This window comes from Oncorhynchus keta, chromosome 18, assembly GCF_023373465.1.
Source record: "Oncorhynchus keta strain PuntledgeMale-10-30-2019 chromosome 18, Oket_V2, whole genome shotgun sequence".
Lineage (NCBI taxonomy): Eukaryota > Metazoa > Chordata > Actinopteri > Salmoniformes > Salmonidae > Oncorhynchus > Oncorhynchus keta.
In genome coordinates this window covers 39,315,464-39,335,493 of record NC_068438.1, presented here as the reverse complement: position 1 = coordinate 39,335,493, position 20,030 = coordinate 39,315,464, and the positions used below count along the sequence as shown (strand labels likewise).

The 20,030-nt window shown below is 47.7% G+C and overlaps 1 protein-coding gene and 1 long non-coding RNA gene across 2 annotated transcripts in view; both read left to right on the top strand.

The window, feature by feature from the left end:
* LOC118381834 (metabotropic glutamate receptor 5-like) overlaps nucleotides 1-10,865 on the top strand; it is a 137,664-nt gene extending 126,799 nt beyond the window's left edge. The window contains exons 11-14 of the mRNA XM_052468890.1: nucleotides 6,445-6,603; nucleotides 6,997-7,305; nucleotides 7,513-7,679; nucleotides 8,627-10,865. Of these exons, the coding sequence (XP_052324850.1) occupies nucleotides 6,445-6,603; nucleotides 6,997-7,305; nucleotides 7,513-7,679; nucleotides 8,627-9,578 (1,587 nt within the window). The 3' untranslated portion in view covers nucleotides 9,579-10,865. The remainder of the gene's footprint in view (nucleotides 1-6,444; nucleotides 6,604-6,996; nucleotides 7,306-7,512; nucleotides 7,680-8,626) is intronic.
* Nucleotides 10,866-18,239: 7,374 nt separating this feature from the next.
* LOC127908771 (uncharacterized) lies at nucleotides 18,240-19,711 on the top strand. Its single transcript, XR_008068375.1, has 3 exons — nucleotides 18,240-18,536; nucleotides 19,301-19,480; nucleotides 19,625-19,711. It is a non-coding gene; the product is annotated as an uncharacterized LOC127908771 (long non-coding RNA).
* The last annotated feature ends 319 nt before the right edge of the window (nucleotides 19,712-20,030 follow it).

Genomic DNA, 20,030 nt, shown 5'->3' with positions numbered 1-20,030 from the left:
CCGTATAGCTCGTATCCTGGCTGTGTTGTTGTTGCAGACTAACCATATAGCTCGTATCCTGGCTGTGTTGTTGCAGACTAACCGTATAGCTCGTATCCTGGCTGTGTTGTTGCAGACTAACCGTATAGCCCGTATCCTGGCTGTGTTGTTGTTGCAGACTAACCGTATAGCTCGTATCCTGGCTGTATTGTTGTTGCAGACTAACAGTATAGCTCGTATCCTGGCTGTGTTGTTGTTGCAGACTAACCGTATAGCCCGTATCCTGGCTGTGTTGTTGTTGTCAGACTAACCATATAGCTCATATCCTGGCTGTGTTGTTGTTGCAGACTAACCGTATAGCTCGTATCCTGGCTGTGTTGTTGTTGCAGACTAACCATATAGCTTGTATCCTGGCTGTGTTGTTGTTGTTGCAGACTAATCGTATAGCTTGTATCCTGGCTGTGTTGTTGCAGACTAACCATATAGCCCGTATCCTGGCTGTGTTGTTGTTGTTGCAGACTAACCGTATAGCTCGTATCCTGGATGTGTTGTTGTTGTTGCAGACTAACAGTATAGCTCGTATCCTGGCTGTGTTGTTGCAGACTAACCGTATAGCTCGTATCCTGGCTGTGTTGTTGTTGTTGCAGACTAACCGTAGAACTATCCTGGCTGTGTTGTTGTTGTTGCAGACTAACCGTATAGCCCGTATCCTGGCTGTATTGTTGTTGCAGACTAACCGTATAGCTTGTATCCTGGCTGTGTTGTTGTTGTTGCAGACTAACCATATAGCTCGTATCCTGGCTGTATTGTTGTTGCAGACTAACAGTATAGCTCGTATCCTGGCTGTGTTGTTGTTGCAGACTAACCGTATAGCTCGTATCCTGGCTGTATTGTTGTTGCAGACTAACAGTATAGCTCGTATCCTGGCTGTGTTGTTGTTGCAGACTAACCGTATAGCTCGTATCCTGGCTGTGTTGTTGTTGCAGACTAACCGTATAGCTCGTATCCTGGCTGTATTGTTGTTGCAGACTATCCGTATAGCTCGTATCCTGGCTGTGTTGTTGCAGACTAACCGTATAGCTCGTATCCTGGCTGTGTTGTTGTTGCAGACTAACCGTATAGCTCGTATCCTGGCTGTATTGTTGTTGCAGACTATCCGTATAGCTCGTATCCTGGCTGTGTTGTTGCAGACTAACCGTATAGCTCGTATCCTGGCTGTGTTGTTGCAGACTAACTGTATAGCTCGTATCCTGGCTGTGTTGTTGTTGTTGCAGACTAATCGTATAGCTCGTATCCTGGCTGTGTTGTTGCAGACTAACCGTATAGCTCGTATCCTGGCTGTGTTGTTGTTGTTGCAGACTAACAGTATAGCTCGTATCCTGGCTGTGTTGTTGTTGCAGACTAACAGTATAGCCCGTATCCTGGCTGTGTTGTTGTTGTTGCAGACTAATCGTATAGCTCGTATCCTGGCTGTGTTGTTGCAGACTAACCATATAGCTCGTATCCTGGCTGTGTTGTTGTTGTTGCAGACTAACAGTATAGCTCGTATCCTGGCTGTGTTGTTGCAGACTAACCGTATAGCTCGTATCCTGGCTGTGTTGTTGTTGTTGCAGACTAACAGTATAGCTCGTATCCTGGCTGTGTTGTTGTTGCAGACTAACAGTATAGCCCGTATCCTGGCTGTGTTGTTGTTGTTGCAGACTAACCGTATAGCTCGTATCCTGGCTGTGTTGTTGTTGCAGACTAACCGTATAGCTCGTATCCTGGCTGTGTTGTTGTTGCAGACTAACCGTAGAACTCGTATCCTGGCTGTGTTGTTGTTGTTGCAGACTAACCGTATAGCCCGTATCCTGGCTGTATTGTTGTTGCAGACTAACCGTATAGCTTGTATCCTGGCTGTGTTGTTGTTGTTGCAGACTAACCATATAGCTCGTATCCTGGCTGTATTGTTGTTGCAGACTAACAGTATAGCTGGTATAATGGCTGTGTTGTTGTTGCAGACTAACCGTATAGCTGGTATCCTGGCTGTATTGTTGTTGCAGACTAACAGTATAGCTCGTATCCTGGCTGTGTTGTTGTTGTTGCAGACTAACCGTATAGCTCGTATCCTGGCTGTGTTGTTGTTGCAGACTAACCGTATAGCTCGTATCCTGGCTGTGTTGTTGCAGACTAACCGTATAGCTCGTATCCTGGCTGTGTTGTTGTTGCAGACTAACCGTATAGCTCGTATCCTGGCTGTGTTGTTGCAGACTAACCGTATAGCTCGTATCCTGGCTGTGTTGTTGTTGCAGACTAACCATATAGCTCGTATCCTGGCTGTGTTGTTGCAGACTAACCGTATAGCTCGTATCCTGGCTGTGTTGTTGTTGCAGACTAACAGTGTAGCTCGTATCCTGGCTGTGTTGTTGTTGCAGACTAATCGTATAGCCCGTATCCTGGCTGTGTTGTTGTTGCAGACTAACCGTATAGCTCGTATCCTGGCTGTATTGTTGTTGCAGACTAACAGTATAGCTCGTATCCTGGCTGTGTTGTTGTTGTTGCAGACTAACCGTATAGCTCATATCCTGGCTGTGTTGTTGTTGCAGACTAACCATATAGCTTGTATCCTGGCTGTGTTGTTGTTGCAGACTAACCATATAGCTTGTATCCTGGCTGTGTTGTTGTTGTTGCAGACTAACCGTATAGCCCGTATCCTGGCTGTGTTGTTGTTTCAGACTAACCATATAGCTCATATCCTGGCTGTGTTGTTGTTGCAGACTAACCGTATAGCTCGTATCCTGGCTGTGTTGTTGTTGCAGACTAACCATATAGCTTGTATCCTGGCTGTGTTGTTGTTGTTGCAGACTAATCGTATAGCTCGTATACTGGCTGTGTTGTTGCAGACTAACCATATAGCCCGTATCCTGGCTGTGTTGTTGTTGTTGCAGACTAACCGTATAGCTCGTATCCTGGCTGTGTTGTTGTTGTTGCAGACTAACAGTATAGCTCGTATCCTGGCTGTGTTGTTGCAGACTAACCGTATAGCTCATATCCTGGCTGTGTTGTTGTTGTTGCAGACTAACAGTATAGCTCGTATCCTGGCTGTGTTGTTGCAGACTAACCGTATAGCTCGTATCCTGGCTGTGTTGTTGTTGTTGCAGACGAACAGTATAGCTCGTATCCTGGCTGTGTTGTTGCAGACTAACCGTATAGCTCGTATCCTGGCTGTGTTGTTGTTGTTGCAGACTAATCGTATAGCTCGTATCCTGGCTGTGTTGTTGCAGACTAACCGTATAGCTCGTATCCTGGCTGTGTTGTTGTTGTTGCAGACTAACAGTATAGCTCGTATCCTGGCTGTGTTGTTGCAGACTAATCGTATAGCTCGGATCCTGGCTGTGTTGTTGCAGACTAACCGTATAGCTCGTATCCTGGCTGTGTTGTTGTTGTTGCAGACTAACAGTATAGCTCGTATCCTGGCTGTGTTGTTGCAGACTAACAGTATAGCCCGTATCCTGGCTGTGTTGTTGTTGCAGACTAACCGTATAGCCCGTATCCTGGCTGTATTGTTGTTGCAGACTAACAGTATAGCTCGTATCCTGGCTGTGTTGTTGTTGCAGACTAACCGTATAGCCCGTATCCTGGCTGTATTGTTGTTGCAGACTAACAGTATAGCTCGTATCCTGGCTGTGTTGTTGTTGCAGACTAACCGTATAGCTCGTATCCTGGCTGTGTTGTTGTTGCAGACTAACCATATAGCTCGTATCCTGGCTGTGTTGTTGTTGTTTCAGACTAACCATATAGCTCGTATCCTGGCTGTGTTGTTGTTGCAGACTAACCGTATAGCTCATATCCTGGCTGTGTTGTTGTTGCAGACTAACCATATAGCTCGTATCCTGGCTGTGTTGTTGTTGTTGCAGACTAACCGTATAGCTCGTATCCTGGCTGTGTTGTTGCAGACTAACCGTATAGCTCGTATCCTGGCTGTGTTGTTGCAGACTAACTGTATAGCTCGTATCCTGGCTGTGTTGTTGTTGTTGCAGACTAATCGTATAGCTCGTATCCTGGCTGTGTTGTTGCAGACTAACCGTATAGCTCGTATCCTGGCTGTGTTGTTGTTGTTGCAGACTAACAGTATAGCTCGTATCCTGGCTGTGTTGTTGCAGACTAACCGTATAGCTTGTATCCTGGCTGTGTTGTTGCAGACTAACCGTATAGCTCGTATCCTGGCTGTGTTGTTGTTGTTGCAGACATCGTATAGCTTGTATCCTGGCTGTGTTGTTGCAGACTAACCGTATAGCTCGTATCCTGGCTGTGTTGTTGTTGTTGCAGACTAACAGTATAGCTCGTATCCTGGCTGTGTTGTTGCAGACTAATCGTATAGCTCGTATCCTGGCTGTGTTGTTGCAGACTAACCGTACAGCTCGTATCCTGGCTGTGTTGTTGTTGTTGCAGACTAACAGTATAGCTCGTATCCTGGCTGTGTTGTTGCAGACTAACAGTATAGCCCGTATCCTGGCTGTATTGTTGTTGTTGCAGACTAACCGTATAGCTCCTATCCTGGCTGTGTTGTTGTTTTTGCAGACTAACCGTATAGCTCGTATCCTGGCTGTGTTGTTGCAGACTAACCGTACAGCTCGTATCCTGGCTGTGTTGTTGTTGTTGCAGACTAACAGTATAGCTCGTATCCTGGCTGTGTTGTTGCAGACTAACAGTATAGCCCGTATCCTGGCTGTATTGTTGTTGTTGCAGACTAACCGTATAGCTCCTATCCTGGCTGTGTTGTTGTTTTTGCAGACTAACCGTATAGCTCGTATCCTGGCTGTGTTGTTGTTGTTGCAGACTAACAGTATAGCTCCTATCCTGGCTGTGTTGTTGTTGTTGCAGACTAACAGTATAGCTCGTATCCTGGCTGTGTTGTTGTTGTTGCAGACTAACCGTATAGCTCGTATCCTGGCTGTGTTGTTGTTGCAGACTAACCATATAGCTCGTATCCTGGCTGTGTTGTTGTTGCAGACTAACCATATAGCTCGTATCCTGGCTGTGTTGTTGTTGCAGACTAACCGTATAGCTCGTATCCTGGCTGTGTTGTTGTTGCAGACTAACAGTATAGCTCGTATCCTGGCTGTGTTGTTGTTGCAGACTAATCGTATAGCTCGTATCCTGGCTGTGTTGTTGTTGCAGACTAACCATATAGCTCGTATCCTGGCTGTGTTGTTGTTGTTGCAGACTAACCGTATAGCTCGTATCCTGGCTGTGTTGTTGTTGTTGCAGACATCGTATAGCTTGTATCCTGGCTGTGTTTTTGCAGACTAACCGTATAGCTCGTATCCTGGCTGTGTTGTTGTTGTTGCAGACTAACAGTATAGCTCGTATCCTGGCTGTGTTGTTGCAGACTAATCGTATAGCTCGTATCCTGGCTGTGTTGTTGCAGACTAACCGTACAGCTCGTATCCTGGCTGTGTTGTTGTTGTTGCAGACTAACAGTATAGCTCGTATCCTGGCTGTGTTGTTGCAGACTAACAGTATAGCCCGTATCCTGGCTGTATTGTTGTTGTTGCAGACTTACCGTATAGCTCCTATCCTGGCTGTGTTGTTGTTTTTGCAGACTAACCGTATAGCTCGTATCCTGGCTGTGTTGTTGCAGACTAACCGCAGATCCTGGCTGTGTTGTTGCAGACTAACAGTATAGCCCGTATCCTGGCTGTATTGTTGTTGTTGCAGACTAACCGTATAGCTCCTATCCTGGCTGTGTTGTTGTTTTTGCAGACTAACCGTATAGCTCGTATCCTGGCTGTGTTGTTGTTGTTGCAGACTAACAGTATAGCTCGTATCCTGGCTGTGTTGTTGTTGTTGCAGACTAACCGTATAGCTCGTATCCTGGCTGTGTTGTTGTTGCAGACTAACCATATAGCTCGTATCCTGGCTGTGTTGTTGTTGCAGACTAACAGTATAGCTCGTATCCTGGCTGTGTTGTTGTTGCAGACTAACCATATAGCTCGTATCCTGGCTGTGTTGTTGTTGCAGACTAACCATATAGCTCGTATCCTGGCTGTGTTGTTGTTGCAGACTAATCGTATAGCTCGTATCCTGGCTGTGTTGTTGTTGTTGCAGACTAACCGTATAGCTCGTATCCTGGCTGTGTTGTTGTTGCAGACTAACAGTATAGCTCGTATCCTGGCTGTGTTGTTGTTGCAGCATAACCGTATAGCTCGTATCCTGGCTGTGTTGTTGCAGACTAACAGTATAGCTCGTATCCTGGCTGTGTTGTTGTTGCAGACTAACCGTATAGCCCGTATCCTGGCTGTGTTGTTGTTTCAGACTAACAGTATAGCTCGTATCCTGGCTGTGTTGTTGTTGCAGACTAACCGTATAGCCCGTATCCTGGCTGTGTTGTTGTTGCAGACTAACAGTATAGCTCGTATCCTGGCTGTGTTGTTGTTGCAGACTAACCGTATAGCTCGTATCCTGGCTGTGTTGTTGTTGCAGACTAACCGTATAGCCCGTATCCTGGCTGGCAGTAAGAAGAAGATCTGTACTAGGAAGCCCAGGTTCATGTCTGCATGCGCCCAGCTCATCATCGCCTCTCTACTCATCCTGCTGCAGCTGGGCATCATAGTGGCTCTCTTCCTCATGGAGCCCCCACAGGTAGGCTGTGCCCACTGGGTGTGTGTGTGTGTGTGTGTGTGTGTGTGTGTGTGTGTGTGTGTGTGTGTGTGTGTGTGTGTGTGTGTGTGTGTGTGTGTGTGTGTGTGTGTGTGTGTGTGTGTGTGTGTGTGTGTGTGTGTGTGTGTGTCAGCGGGGGTTGGCAGGGAATTGTCAGCCTCAGGGTCTGAGACTGCCTCTTAAATAATTAAGTGAATGAAACATTTACTTGCTGAACTGGCTGAAGTGAAAACCCTGGTGCCATGGTGAATATGTACATATAAATATATGGATGAGCGATGGTCGAGCGGCATAGGCAAGATGCAATAGATGTTCCTAATGTTTTGTCCGCTCAGTGTTTGTACATGCTGATACAGATGGCTCTACTACCTGCAGGTGATCCACGACTATCCCAGCATCCGGCAGGTCAATCGCATCTGTTACACCACCAACCTGGGCGTGGTGGCGCCGCTGGGCTACAACGGCCTGCTGATCCTGAGCTGCACCTTCTACGCCTTCAAGACGCGCAACGTCCCGGCCAACTTCAACGAGGCCAAGTACATCGCCTTCACCATGTACACCACCTGTATCATCTGGCTGGCCTTCGTGCCCATCTACTTCGGTTCCAACTACAAGATCATCACCATGTGCTTCAGCGTCAGCCTCAGTGCCACTGTGGCGCTCTGCTGCCTGTTCGTACCCAAGGTAAGACACACAGCACACTGGAGATAGAAAACAACTTTAGCTTTAATCAAAACGGAATCAGGTGCTCGACTGAGGGACTTGAAAAGGAATGTTTTTGGGGAATATTGAGTTTGGTTAGAAGGGGCTTGTGAAGGGTTATAACACGTGTTATGTAGTGCTTATGAAGGGCTATGAAGCTCTTCTGTCTGTCTGTCTCGCTCTCTCCAGGTGTATATCATCCTGGCCAAGCCAGAGCGTAACGTACGCAGTGCTTTCACTACGAGCACGGTAGTACGCATGCACGTGGGTGATGGGAAGTCCTCCTCGGCCGCCAGCCGCTCCTCCAGCCTGGTCAATCTCTGGAGGCGACGCTGCTCCGCTGGAGAGACACTCAGGTGTGTGTGTGTGTGTGTGTGTGTGTGTGTGTGTGTGTGTGTGTGTGTGTGTGTGTGTGTGTGTGTGTGTGTGTGTGTGTGTGTGTGTGTGTGTGTGTGTGTGTGTGTGTGTGTGTGTGTGTAGGGCAGGGAATACAGAGAGATGCTGTAGAGCCCGTCTGGGGTCACACAGGAGGTAGTGTTTAGCTGAGATCGGTGCTGGGTCACTGTCCCTAAGTGAATCTCATTTGAGGGCCGTTTCAGTAACAACCTTTTTAGTGCAGAGCCATTTCAATAAGGACCATCTGAGTCAAAAGTTCCTCAGCAGCTGTGTGTCTCTCTGTCTGACCTGAGTCCGACCCACACACCTGATTATGTAGATGGCACTTTCCAGGAAAATGAGAGAGTGAAAGGTGGGAGAGAGAGAGAGAGAGAGAGAGAGAGAGAGAGAGAGAGAGAGAGAGAGATAAAACAAAGTTGAAGAGGACAAGCTAAAGGCCAAGCTCGCCATCTCTAATGGAACAACCACGTGACCAAGCAACCATATGAAATGACAATGTGCTGCTCCACAGGACAAAAGGGAAAAGGACATTCTCTTTAGTCAGCTGGTTACTGTCTCGCTTGGCAAGCAAGATTACAATCAGACCACTATAAGATGTGTCAAAATACCCCCCCCCCCTTCTTTCTCCCCTTGTTTTATGTGTGTGTGTTGGTGTCTGTGTGCTGAGGTTATATGAGACTCTCTAGAGTCCTCCCACCCCTAGCCACAGCAGCATGATTTAATCAGATGCTCCATTATAGATTAATCACACTAATTAACCTGACAATTGAGAGAGAGAGATAGAGAGAGAGAGAGAGAGAGAGGACAAACAGGGGAGGTGGAGGGGAGGAATAGAGAAAATCATTTCTACACTGTTATGCACCAGCTGTGACACACTTGTTTAATTTCCTGTTTCCTGTCTCTGCAGTTCCAATGGGAAGTCAGTATCCTGGGCCCAGACGGAGCGGGGTTCCCGTGGAAACCACCTGTGGCAGCGCCTGTCGTTCCACATCAAGAGGAAGGAGAACAATCAGACAGCTGTCATTAAGCCCTTCTCCAAGACCCCCGAGGGGCGCTACAGTGGGGGCGCTGACCTTCACCCCCACATGCCGTCCCTCCCCCACTCCCACCCTGATGCAGACAAGACCCTGTACGAGCTCACAGAGGCAGAGGAGAGATACACCGAGGAGAGATACCCAATTACCTACCGGCCCCAGACCCCTTCACCAATCAGTACTGTCAGCCAGCACCTGCATAGGGCGGGACTAAGGGAGGAGCCGCTTGTGATGGGTGTACCGACCTCCCTGACCGGGGGTTCTGTCGGCGGGGGTGATGTGTTTGACAGTTCTCTGATGGATCAGATCAGCTGCGTGGTCAATCGTTTCACTGCCAACATCAGCGAACTCAACAGCATGATGCTCTCCCCGTCTCCCACACACTCACACACATACTCTCACACACACACCCTGACGCCCTCCCACCCTGCAGACCCCTTCCTCCTCCCCCGGGAGATCCCCCTCCCCCTCACCATGACCACATACGCTGACGTCCAGCCCCTTCCCCTTGTCGAGTCCTACGTAGGTGGACACGCCAGCCTCACTCACCCCCTGCCTCACCCTCGCCTCCTAACTCACCCTCAGGCCTCCCACTCTCCGGTGCGACACCTCACTGTGGGAGTGGAGTCCCCTCTAAGGAGGGCAGAGCTGGAGGAGGAGCTAATGAATTTGACCCCGCCCTCACCCTTCCGTGATTCGCTGGGGTCAGGAAGTGGCTCCCCGGTCTCAGAGTCCACCCTGTGTCTTCCCCCGCCCTCGTCCCCTCCGCCCAAATACGAAATGCTGACCCTGAGAAACTACAGCCAGAGCTCTTCCTCACTGTGAGAGAGAGATGAGAGGCGATGAGGAGGAGAGTGGAAGGACAGAGAAGGAGAGGGACCCTGGAAAAAACAGTCTCTTGGGGAGATAATGGTGATGGCTACCTTGTGATAGTGGGAGGAGAGGATGAGAGGAAGAGACGAGGAGAGGAGGAGAGGTGGAGAGGTGTAGAGGTGGAGAGGATGAGAGGAAGAGAGGACGAGATGAGGAGATGAGGAGAGGAGGAGAGGATGAGAGGAAGAGAGGACGAGATGAGGAGATGAGGAGAGGAGGAGAGGATGAGAGGAAGAGAGGAGGAGAGGACGAGAAGAGGAGAGGAGGAGAGGACCCGAGGAGATTGACCAGTCCCTTAGAGAGATGAAAGCCTTGTACTGGCTAGGAGGGACAGGAACAGGACACATCATCGTGTGATGTCATTGGACGGTGACCTGCAGTGTTTGTGTTTACATGTGTTCAGTGAGCAGCGAGGTATAACGTGATGATTGTATTTTTTTGTTGTTGATATTCCGGGGTGAGAACAAGGACTACAAAAATACTTCTAGTGTTTTGGTGTTCAAACGTATGGCCAGAAGTCTCTCCATAGAGGTGTGTTTGGTCATTGTTTTGGTAGTGGCCTTAAACTAAAATGGCTGTCAACTAATTAGAGATGTTTATTGTGGGCAGCATGGAGGTAGGGACACATGTGGACCTACTGAGTGTTAAAGACACTAACCTCACAGGACTAACCAGCTGCTGCCATGGACACACATGGAGTAACCATAAGGGCTGGGCAGAGCAACTATGGCCACTGGCACACCAACACACACACGCACGCACAACTGCACACCTCCACACACACACACATAAACACTTGCATATTGGCTGTTGTAGGGGAAAGTGTAAATACAAAAATATCTTGGATGGTATCTTAATAGCAGATGATTCTGTTTATATATACCATGTATAGTATGAAAACCTCCAGTGGGGTTCGGACTTCTCTCTCGCTGTATAGTCTGATCTGAGTACAGTGTGTGTTTAATCTTTCTATTGATTTAACAGAGACCTTGCTGTTCACATTCACACAGACTAACTATCGCCTCAGGGTCCGGAGCAGTATTCTCTCTCTCCCTGTCTCTAACTCTCTCTCTCTCCCTGTCTCTAACTCTCTCTCTCTCTCCCTGTCTCTAAATCTCTCTCTCTCTCTCTCTCTCTCTGTCTCTGTCTCTGTCTCTGTCTCTGTCTCTGTCTCTGTCTCTCTCTCTCTCCCTGTCTCTCTCTCTGTCTCCCTGTCTCTCTCTCTGTCTCCCTGTCTCTCTCTCTCTGTCAATCTCTCGTCTCTGTCTCTCTCTCCTCTGTCTCTCTCTCTCTCTCTCTTTCTCTCTCTCTCTCTGTCTCTCTCTCTCTCTCTCTCTCTCTCTCTCTCTCACCTCTCTCTCTCTCTCTCTGTCTCTCTCTCTCTCTGTCTCTCTCTGTCTCTCTCTCTCTCTCTCTGTCTCTCTCTCTCTCACCTTTCTCTCTCTCTCTCTGTCTGTCTCTCTCTCTGTCTCTCTCTCTGTCTCTCTCTCTCTCACCTTTCTCTCTCTCTCTGTCTCTCTCTCTCTCTGTCTCTCTCTCACTCTCTCTCTCTCTCTCTCTCTCTCTCTCTCTCTCTCTCTCTCTCTCTCTCTCTCTCTCTCTCTCTCTCTCTGTCTCTCTCTGTCTCTCTCTGTCTCTCTCTGTCTCTCTCTCTGTCTCTCTCTCTGTCTCTGTCTCTGTCTCTCTGTCTCTGTCTCTGTCTCTCTCTCTCTGTCTCTCTCTCTCTGTCTCTCTCTCTCTGTCTCTCTCTCTCTGTCTCTCTCTCTCTCTCTGTCTCTCTCTTTCTGTCATCAGTTATTTTCTGCCTTTTGAGGTATTTTGTACTATTGTTTACTTCAGAAGATTGAATGTAAAATATTTTCTAAATGATTACTGAAGCGTTGGGACCAAACTTTCCACACCTGATTTAGCCCTGATTTAGCCCTAGAGCTAGGAGGGCCAGAAGAAGAATATTTACCAGATCCCCAGGAATTTAACAGAAACGGATCCACTGCTGGCATAAGAATGTGTGTGACTTTGTAGCAGGATGGTATTTATTGTCATTAGTCTTGTTCTGGAGGCAGCTCTGCAGAGGGGTCACTAGCTGGCACAGCCCAAAGCAGGTTGACCTTTTTTGTCATTAGTCTTGTTCTGGAGGCAGCTCTGCAGAGTGGTCACTAGCTGGCACAGCCCAAAGCAGGTTGACCTTTTTTGTCATTAGTCTTGTTCTGGAGGCAGCTCTGCAGAGTGGTCACTAGCTGGCACAGCCACAGGCAGCCACAGGCAGGTTGAACGTTATTGTCATTGTTCTGGAGGCAGACCTGAGGGATTTCCCCTCAGGTATGCTAGCTGCAAAGTCGGGTTTCAAATCCAGAACAAGATTCATGACCAAAACCACTAACCTGCCAGCCACAAAGTCATGAAATCTGATTTCAAACCTAACCATAACCTTTACCACACTGCTAACGCTAATACAGAACCCTAACATTAAATTATGACCAAACCGTTTACATTTTTTTTGACAGGGCCTTCTTGCAGAAATTGCTCAGTTCTGCCTCCAAGGCATGATACATGACAATAAATGTCAGTCTGTGACTTACCCAGAGACCAGTAGAGAGAACAGGTTCTCTCAGACATAGCGGCTCTGTACATAACAAGGGCATGCAATGACAGATCCTAAATTATCCATTTACATATCAAAAAGGTAGAAAAGGAAAACACTGATTTACAAAAGGAAATGTTTTTTAAATTATGATTATGTTATAACATATACAGTACTAATATGAGGGAGAAAAAAAATGTTACATTGAATGTGAGAGTGTATGTTACTATCCAAATGTCTAGTAATTATATTACAAAAAATAATAATTATACGTTGTAAATACAAAATACATCAAAAATATGATTGTGCCAAAGGGTGAGGTCTTGGGATAGAGGGTAGCTTGTTGGGAAATAAGTGGTTTCGTAAAAGTAAACTGTTTTTATTGTTTTGGATATTTTCTATATAAATATATTCCAGATTTTCAAATGTAAAGCAATACTAACCATACACATACATGACGCACATCTATACTGGGTGCAAGTCACACTGTTGTCCGGAGTACCCCAGTCTCCTATCACAGCTATAAACACCCCTCTCCCTTCTAAATACATCTCTAAGAAACCATCCAGAACAGTTCCATTGACCGAGGACCTTTAACAATGTTGAGATAGAGATATCTTTCCTGTGGCTATGGAGGGTAATTCATCTGTGTTTATGATGAGATGGCACAGTAGTGTGAAGCATCTTGTTCTGTGTGTGTGTGTGTGTGTGTGTGTGTGTGTGTGTGTGTGTGTGTGTGTGTGTGTGTGTGTGTGTGTGTGTGTGTGTGTGTGTGTGTGTGTGTGTGTGTGTGTGTGTGTGTGTGTGTGTGTGTGTGTGTGTGTGTGTGTGTGTGTGTGTGTGGCAGCAGGTGGACACAGCACTTTAAATCCATGTTGCCCCCCTGGGCTGCTCTGAGGTACTCTACCCTGCTGCCCTGACAGAAACACAGGATCCACAGGTAACTCCTCATATTCCATTCTATTGTTTATAAGGCTGATTCCTCTAAACAACATTACGATTAATCCTAGAAATGATAAACTGATCTGAGGAAAATTGATCTGAGGAAAAGTGATCTGAGCTCGTATTTGTGAAAGTTAAAAGGAACACACATCAAATCAAATTTATTTATATAGCCCTTCGTACATCAGCTGATATCTCAAAGTGCTGTACAGAAACCCAGCCTAAAACCCCAAACAGCAAGCAATGCAGGTGTAGAAGCACGGTGGCTAGGAAAAACTCCCTAGAAAGTCCAAAACCTAGGAAGAAACCTAGAGAGGAACCAGGCTATGTGGGGTGGCCAGTCCTCTTCTGGCTGTGCCGGGTGGAGATTATAACAGAACATGGCCAAGATGTTCAAATGTTCATAAATGACCAGCATGGTCAAATAATAGTAAGGCAGAACAGTTGAAACTGGAGCAGCAGCATGGCCAGGTGGACTGGGGACAGCAAGGAGTCATCATGTCAGGTAGTCCTGGGGCATGGTCCTAGGGCTCAGGTCAGTTGAAACTGGAGCAGCAGCATGGCCAGGTGGACTGGGGACAGCAAGGAGTCATCATGTCAGGTAGTCCTGGGGCATGGTCCTAGGGCTCAGGTCCTCCGAGAGAGAGAAAGAAAGAAGGAGAGAATTGGAGAATGCACACTTAGATTCACACAGGACACCGAATAGGACAGGAGAAGTACTCCAGATATAACAAACTGACCCTAGCCCCCGACACAAACTACTGCATAAATACTCCATAAATACTGGAGGCTGAGACAGGAGGGGTCAGGAGACACTGTGGCCCCATCCGAGGACACCCCCGGACAGGGCCAAACAGGAAGGATATAACCCCACCCACTTTGCCAAAGCACAGCCCCCACACCACTAGAGGGATATCTTCAACCACCAACTTACCATCCTGAGACAAGGCTGAGTATAGCCCACAAAGATCTCCGCCACGGCACAACCCAAGGGGGGGGGGGCGCCAACCCAGACAGGATGACCACAACAGTGAATCAACCCACTCAGGTGACGCACCCCCTGCAGGGACGGTATGAGAGAGCCCCAGTAAGCCAGTGACTCAGCCCCTGTAATAGGGTTAGAGCCAGAGACTCCCAGTGGAAAGAGGGGAACCTTCCAGGCAGAGACAACAAGGGCGGTTCGTTGCTCCAGAGCCTTTCCGTTCACCTTCCCACTCCTGGGCCAGACTACACTCAATCATATGACCCACTGAAGAGATGAGTCTTTAGTAAAGACTTAAAGGTTGAGACCGAGTTTGCGTCTCTGACATGGGTAGGCAGACCGTTCCATAAAAATGGAGCTCTATAGGAGAAAGCCCTGCCTCCAGCTGTTTGCTTAGAAATTCTAGGGACAATTAGGAGGCCTGCATCTTGTGACCGTAGCATACGTGTAGGTATGTACAGCAGGACCAAATCAGAGAGATAGGTAGGAGCAAGCCCTTGTAATGCTTTGTAGGTTAGCAGTAAAACCTTAAAATCAGCCGTTGCTTTGACAGGAAGCCAGTGTAGAGAGGCTAGCACTGGAGTAATATGATCAAATTATTTGGTTCTAGTCAGGATTCTAGCAGCCGTATTTAGCACTAACTGAAGTTTATTTAGTGCTTTATCCGGGTAGCCGGAAAGTAGAGCATTGCAGTAGTCTAACCTAGAAGTGACAAAAGCATGGATTAATTTTTCTGCATCATTTTTGGACAGAAAGTTTCTGATTTTTGCAATATTACGTAGATGGAAAAAAGCTGTCCTCGAAATGGTCTTGATATGTTCTTCAAAAGAGAGATCAGGGTCCCGAGTAACGCCGAGGTCCTTCACAGTTTTATTTGAGACGACTGTACAACCATTAAGATTACTTGTCAGATTCAACAGAAGATCTCTTTGTTTCTTGGGACCTAGAACAAGCATCTCTGTTTTGTCCGAGTTAAAAGTAGAAAGTTTGCAGCCATCCACTTCCTTATGTCTGAAACACATGCTTCTAGCGAGGGCAATTTTGGGGCTTCACCATGTTTCATTGAAATGTACAGCTGTGTGTCATCTGCATAGCAGTGAAAGTTAACATTATGTTTTCGAATAACATCCCCAAGAGGTAAAATGTATATTGAAAACAATAGTGGTCCTAAAACGGAACCTTGAGGAACACCGAAATGTACAGTTGATTTGTCAGAGGACAAACCATTCACAGAGACAAACTGATATCTTTCCGACAGATAAGATCTAAACCAGGCCAGAACATGTCCGTGTAGACCAATTTGGGTTTCCAATCTCTCCAAAAGAATGTGGTGATCGATGGTATCAAAAGCAGCACTAAGGTCTCGGAGCACGAGGACAGATGCCATTAAAATGTCATTTACCACCTTCACAAGTGCCGTCTCAGTGCTATGATGGGGTCTAAAACCAGACTGAAGCATTTCGTATACATTGTTTCTCTTCAGGAAGGCAGTGAGTTGCTGCGCAACAGCCTTCTCTAAAATTTTTGAGAGGAATGGAAGATTCGATATAGGCCGATAGTTTTTTATATTTTCTGGGTCAAGGTTTGGCTTTTTCAAGAGAGGCTTTATTACTGCCACTTTTAGTGAGTTTGGTACACATCCAGTGGATAGAGAGCCGTTTATTATGTTCAACATTGGAGGGCCAAGCACAGGAAGCAGCTCTTTCAGTAGTTTAGTTGGAATAGGGTCCAGTATGCAGCTTGAAGGTTTAGAGGCCATGATTATTTTCATCATTGTGTCAAGAGATATAGTACTAAAACACTTGAGCGTCTCTCTTGATCCTAGGTCCTGGCAGAGTTGTGCAGACTCAGGACAACTGAGGTTTGGAGGAATACGCAGGTTTAAAGAGGAGTCCGTAATTTGCTTTCTAATAATCATAATCTTTTCTTCAAAGAAGTTCATGAATTTATCACTGCTAAAGTGAAAGTCATCCTCTCTTGGGGAATGCTGCTTTTTATCTAGCTTTGCCACAGTATCAAAAAGGAATTTCGGATTGTTCTTATTTTCCTCAATTAAGTTAGAAAAATAGGATGATCGAGCAGCAGTAAGGGCTCTTCGGTACTGCACGGTACCTTCTTTCCAAGCTAGTCGGAAGACTTCCAGTTTGGTGTGGCGCCATTTCCGTTCCAATTTTCTGGAAGCTTGCTTCAGAGCTCGGGTATTTTCTGTGTACCAGGGAGCTAGTTTCTTATGAGAAATGTTTTTAGTTTTTAGGGGTGCAACTGCATCTAGGGTATTGCGCAAGGTTAAATCGAGATCCTCAGTTAGGTGGTTAACTGATTTTTGTCCTCTGGCGTCCTTGGGTAGGCAGAGGGAGTCTGGAAGGGCATCAAGGAATCTTTGTGTTGTCTGTGAATTTATAGCACGACTTTTGATGGTCCTTGGTTGGGGTCTGAGCAGATTATTTGTTGCAATTGCAAACGTAATAAAATGGTGGTCCGATAGTCCAGGATTATAAGGAAAAACATTAAGATCAACAACATTTATTCCATGGGACAAAACTAGGTCCAGCGTATGACTGTGACAGTGAGTGGGTCCAGAGACATGTTGGACAAAACCCACTGAGTCGATGATGGCTCCGAAAGCCTTTTGGAGTGGGTCTGTGGACTTTTCCATGTGAATATTAAAGTCACCAAAGATTAGAATATTATCTGCTATGACTACAAGGTCCGATAGGAATTCAGGGAACTCAGTGAGAAACGCTGTATATGGCCCAGGAGGCCTGTAAACAGTAGCTATAAAAAGTGATTGAGTAGGCTGCATAGATTTCATGACTAGAAGCTCAAAAGACGAAAACGTCATTTTTTTTTTTTGTAAATTGAAATTTGCTATCGTAAATGTTAGCAACACCTCCGCCTTTGCGGGATGCACGGGGGATATGGTCACTAGTGTAGCCAGGAGGTGAGGCCTCATTTAAAACTGTAAATTCATCAGGCTTAAGCCATGTTTCAGTCAGGCCAATCACATCAAGATTATGATCAGTGATTAGTTCATTGACTATAATTCAGCGAGGGCTGAAGGTTTCCATAGTGACAGACAGAACACAGCTCTTCCTACAGGGCTGAAGGTTTGCACAGTGACAGACAGAACACAGCTCTTCCTACAGGGCTGAAGGTTTCCATAGTGACAGACAGAACACAGCTCTTCCTACAGGGCTGAAGGTTTCCATAGTGACAGACAGAACACAGCTCTTCAAACAGGGCTGAAGGTTTCCACAGTGACAGACAGAACACAGCTCTTCCTACAGGGCTGAAGGTTTCCATAGTGACAGACAGAACACAGTTCTTCCCACAGGGCTGAAGGTTTCCACAGTGACAGACAGAACACAGCTCTTCCCACAGGGCTGAAGGTTTCCATAGTGACAGACAGAACACAGTTCTTCCTACAGGGCTGAAGGTTTCCATAGTGACAGACAGAACACAGTTCTTCCTACAGAGCTGTGTCCTAACTCAAATCATCAAATGATTGGGAGCTTTGCATGACATTTCAAGACTGGCATATCGATACTCTGAGAAGTTAGTATTCAGTCTCCTATAGCTAAATATTGTTTTGATTAATTTACCCCAAACCATGTTTACTGTGTAAAATGTGAGAAACTGGAGGTTGATTCAAATATATGTGTGAGAGAGAGCTGTTCTAGATGCTGGATATCTGAGATATTGTCAACCCTATTTTCATATGTATGTCAAAGTTGCTGAATTCAATGTTGTTTTCTCTTATTTATTTTTTTAGTACCGTGTCCATGTTTTGACATGTACACGGCATTGCCATGTGCTCAAGTTCACTCCATGGGCTGAAACATGTCAACTAAATTGCATTTGAGCATGTTTTTTCTCTCTGGAGAGCAGAGGGTTTACTAGGAGTGGTGGGTAGGAGTCAGGCGTGGAGAGCAGAGGGGTTACTAGGAGTGGTGGGTAGAAGTCAGGCGTGGAGAGCAGAGGGGTTACTAGGAGTGGTGGGTAGGAGTCAGGCGTGGAGAGCAGAGGGTTTACTAGGAGTGGTGGGTAGGAGTCAGACGTGGAGAGCAGAGGGTTTACTAGGAGTGGTGGGTAGGAGTGGTGGGTGGTGGGTAGGAGTCAGGCGTGGAGAGCAGAGGGTTTACTAGGAGTGGTGGGTAGGAGTCAGACGTGGAGAGCAGAGGGTTTACTAGGAGTGGTGGGTAGGAGGCAGGCGTGGAAAGCAGAGGGTTACTAGGAGTGGTGGGTAGGAGTCAGGCGTGGAGAGCAGAGGGGTTACTAGGAGTGGTGGGTAGGAGTCAGGCGTGGAGAGCAGAGGGTTTACTAGGAGTGGTGGGTAGGAGTCAGGCGTGGAGAGCAGAGGGGTTACTAGGAGTGGTGGGTAGGAGTCAGGCGTGGAGAGCAGAGGGTTTACTAGGAGTGGTGGGTAGGAGTCAGGCGTGGAGAGCAGAGGGTTTACTAGGAGTGGTGGGTAGGAGTCAGGCGTGGAGAGCAGAGGGTTACTAGGAGTGGTGGGTAGGAGTCAGGCGTGGAGAGCAGAGGGGTTACTAGGAGTGGGGTGGGTAGAGCAGAGGGTTTACTAGGCGGTGGGTGGAGAGCAGAGGGTTTACTAGGAGTGGTGGGTAGGAGTCAGGCGTGGAGAGCAGAGGGTTACTAGGAGTGGTGGGTAGGTGTCAGGCGTGGAGAGCAGAGGGGTTACTAGGAGTGGTGGGTAGGAGTCAGGCGTGGGTAGGAGCAGAGGGGTTACTAGGAGTGGTGGGTAGGAGTCAGGTGTGGAGAGCAGAGGGTTTACTAGGAGTGGTGGGTAGGAGTCAGGCGTGGAGAGCAGAGGGGTTACTAGGAGTGGTGGGTAGGAGTCAGGCGTGGAGAGCAGAGGGTTTACTAGGAGTGGTGGGTAGGACTCAGGCGTGGAGAGCAGAGGGTTACTAGGAGTGGTGGGTAGGAGTCAGGCGTGGAGAGCAGAGGGTTTACTAGGAGTGGTGGGTAGGACTCAGGCGTGGAGAGCAGAGGGTGGTTACTCAGGCTTGGAGTGCAGTGGGTTTACTAGGAGTGGTAGGTAGGACTCAGGCGTGGAGAGCAGAGGGTTTACTAGGAGTGGTGGGTAGGAGTCAGGCGTGGAGAGCAGAGGGTTTACTAGGAGTGGTGGGTAGGAGTCAGGCGTGGAGAGCAGAGGGTTACTAGGAGTGGTGGGTAGGAGTCAGGCGTGGAGAGCAGAGGGTTTACTAGGAGTGGTGGGTAGGAGTCAGGCGTGGAGAGCAGAGGGGTTACTAGGAGTGGTGGGTAGGAGTCAGGCGTGGAGAGCAGAGGGGTTACTAGGAGTGGTGGGTAGGAGTCAGGCGTGGAGAGCAGAGGGTTTACTAGGAGTGGTGGGTAGGAGTCAGGCGTGGAGAGCAGAGGGTTTACTAGGAGTGGTGGGTGGAGTCAGGCGTGGAGAGCAGAGGGTTTACTAGGAGTGGTGGGTCAGGAGAGCAGAGGGGTCAGGCGTGGAGAGCAGAGGGTTACTAGGAGTGGTGGGTAGGAGTCAGGCGTGGAGAGCAGAGGGTTTACTAGGAGTGGTGGGTAGGAGTCAGGCGTGGAGAGCAGAGGGTTTACTAGGAGTGGTGGGTAGGAGTCAGGCGTGGAAAGGGTTACTAGAGGGTTACTAGGCGTGGAGAGCAGAGGGGTTACTAGGGGTGGGTAGGAGTCAGGCGTGGAGAGGGGTTACTAGGGTAGGGGGCTTGGACAGAGGGTTTAGGAGTGGTGGGTAGGAGTCAGGCGTGGAGAGCAGAGGGTTTACTAGGAGTGGTGGGTAGGAGTCAGGCGTGGAGAGCAGAGGGTTTACTAGGAGTGGTGGGTAGGAGTCAGGCGTGGAGAGCAGAGGGGTTACTAGGAGTGGTGGGTAGGAGTCAGGCGTGGAGAGCAG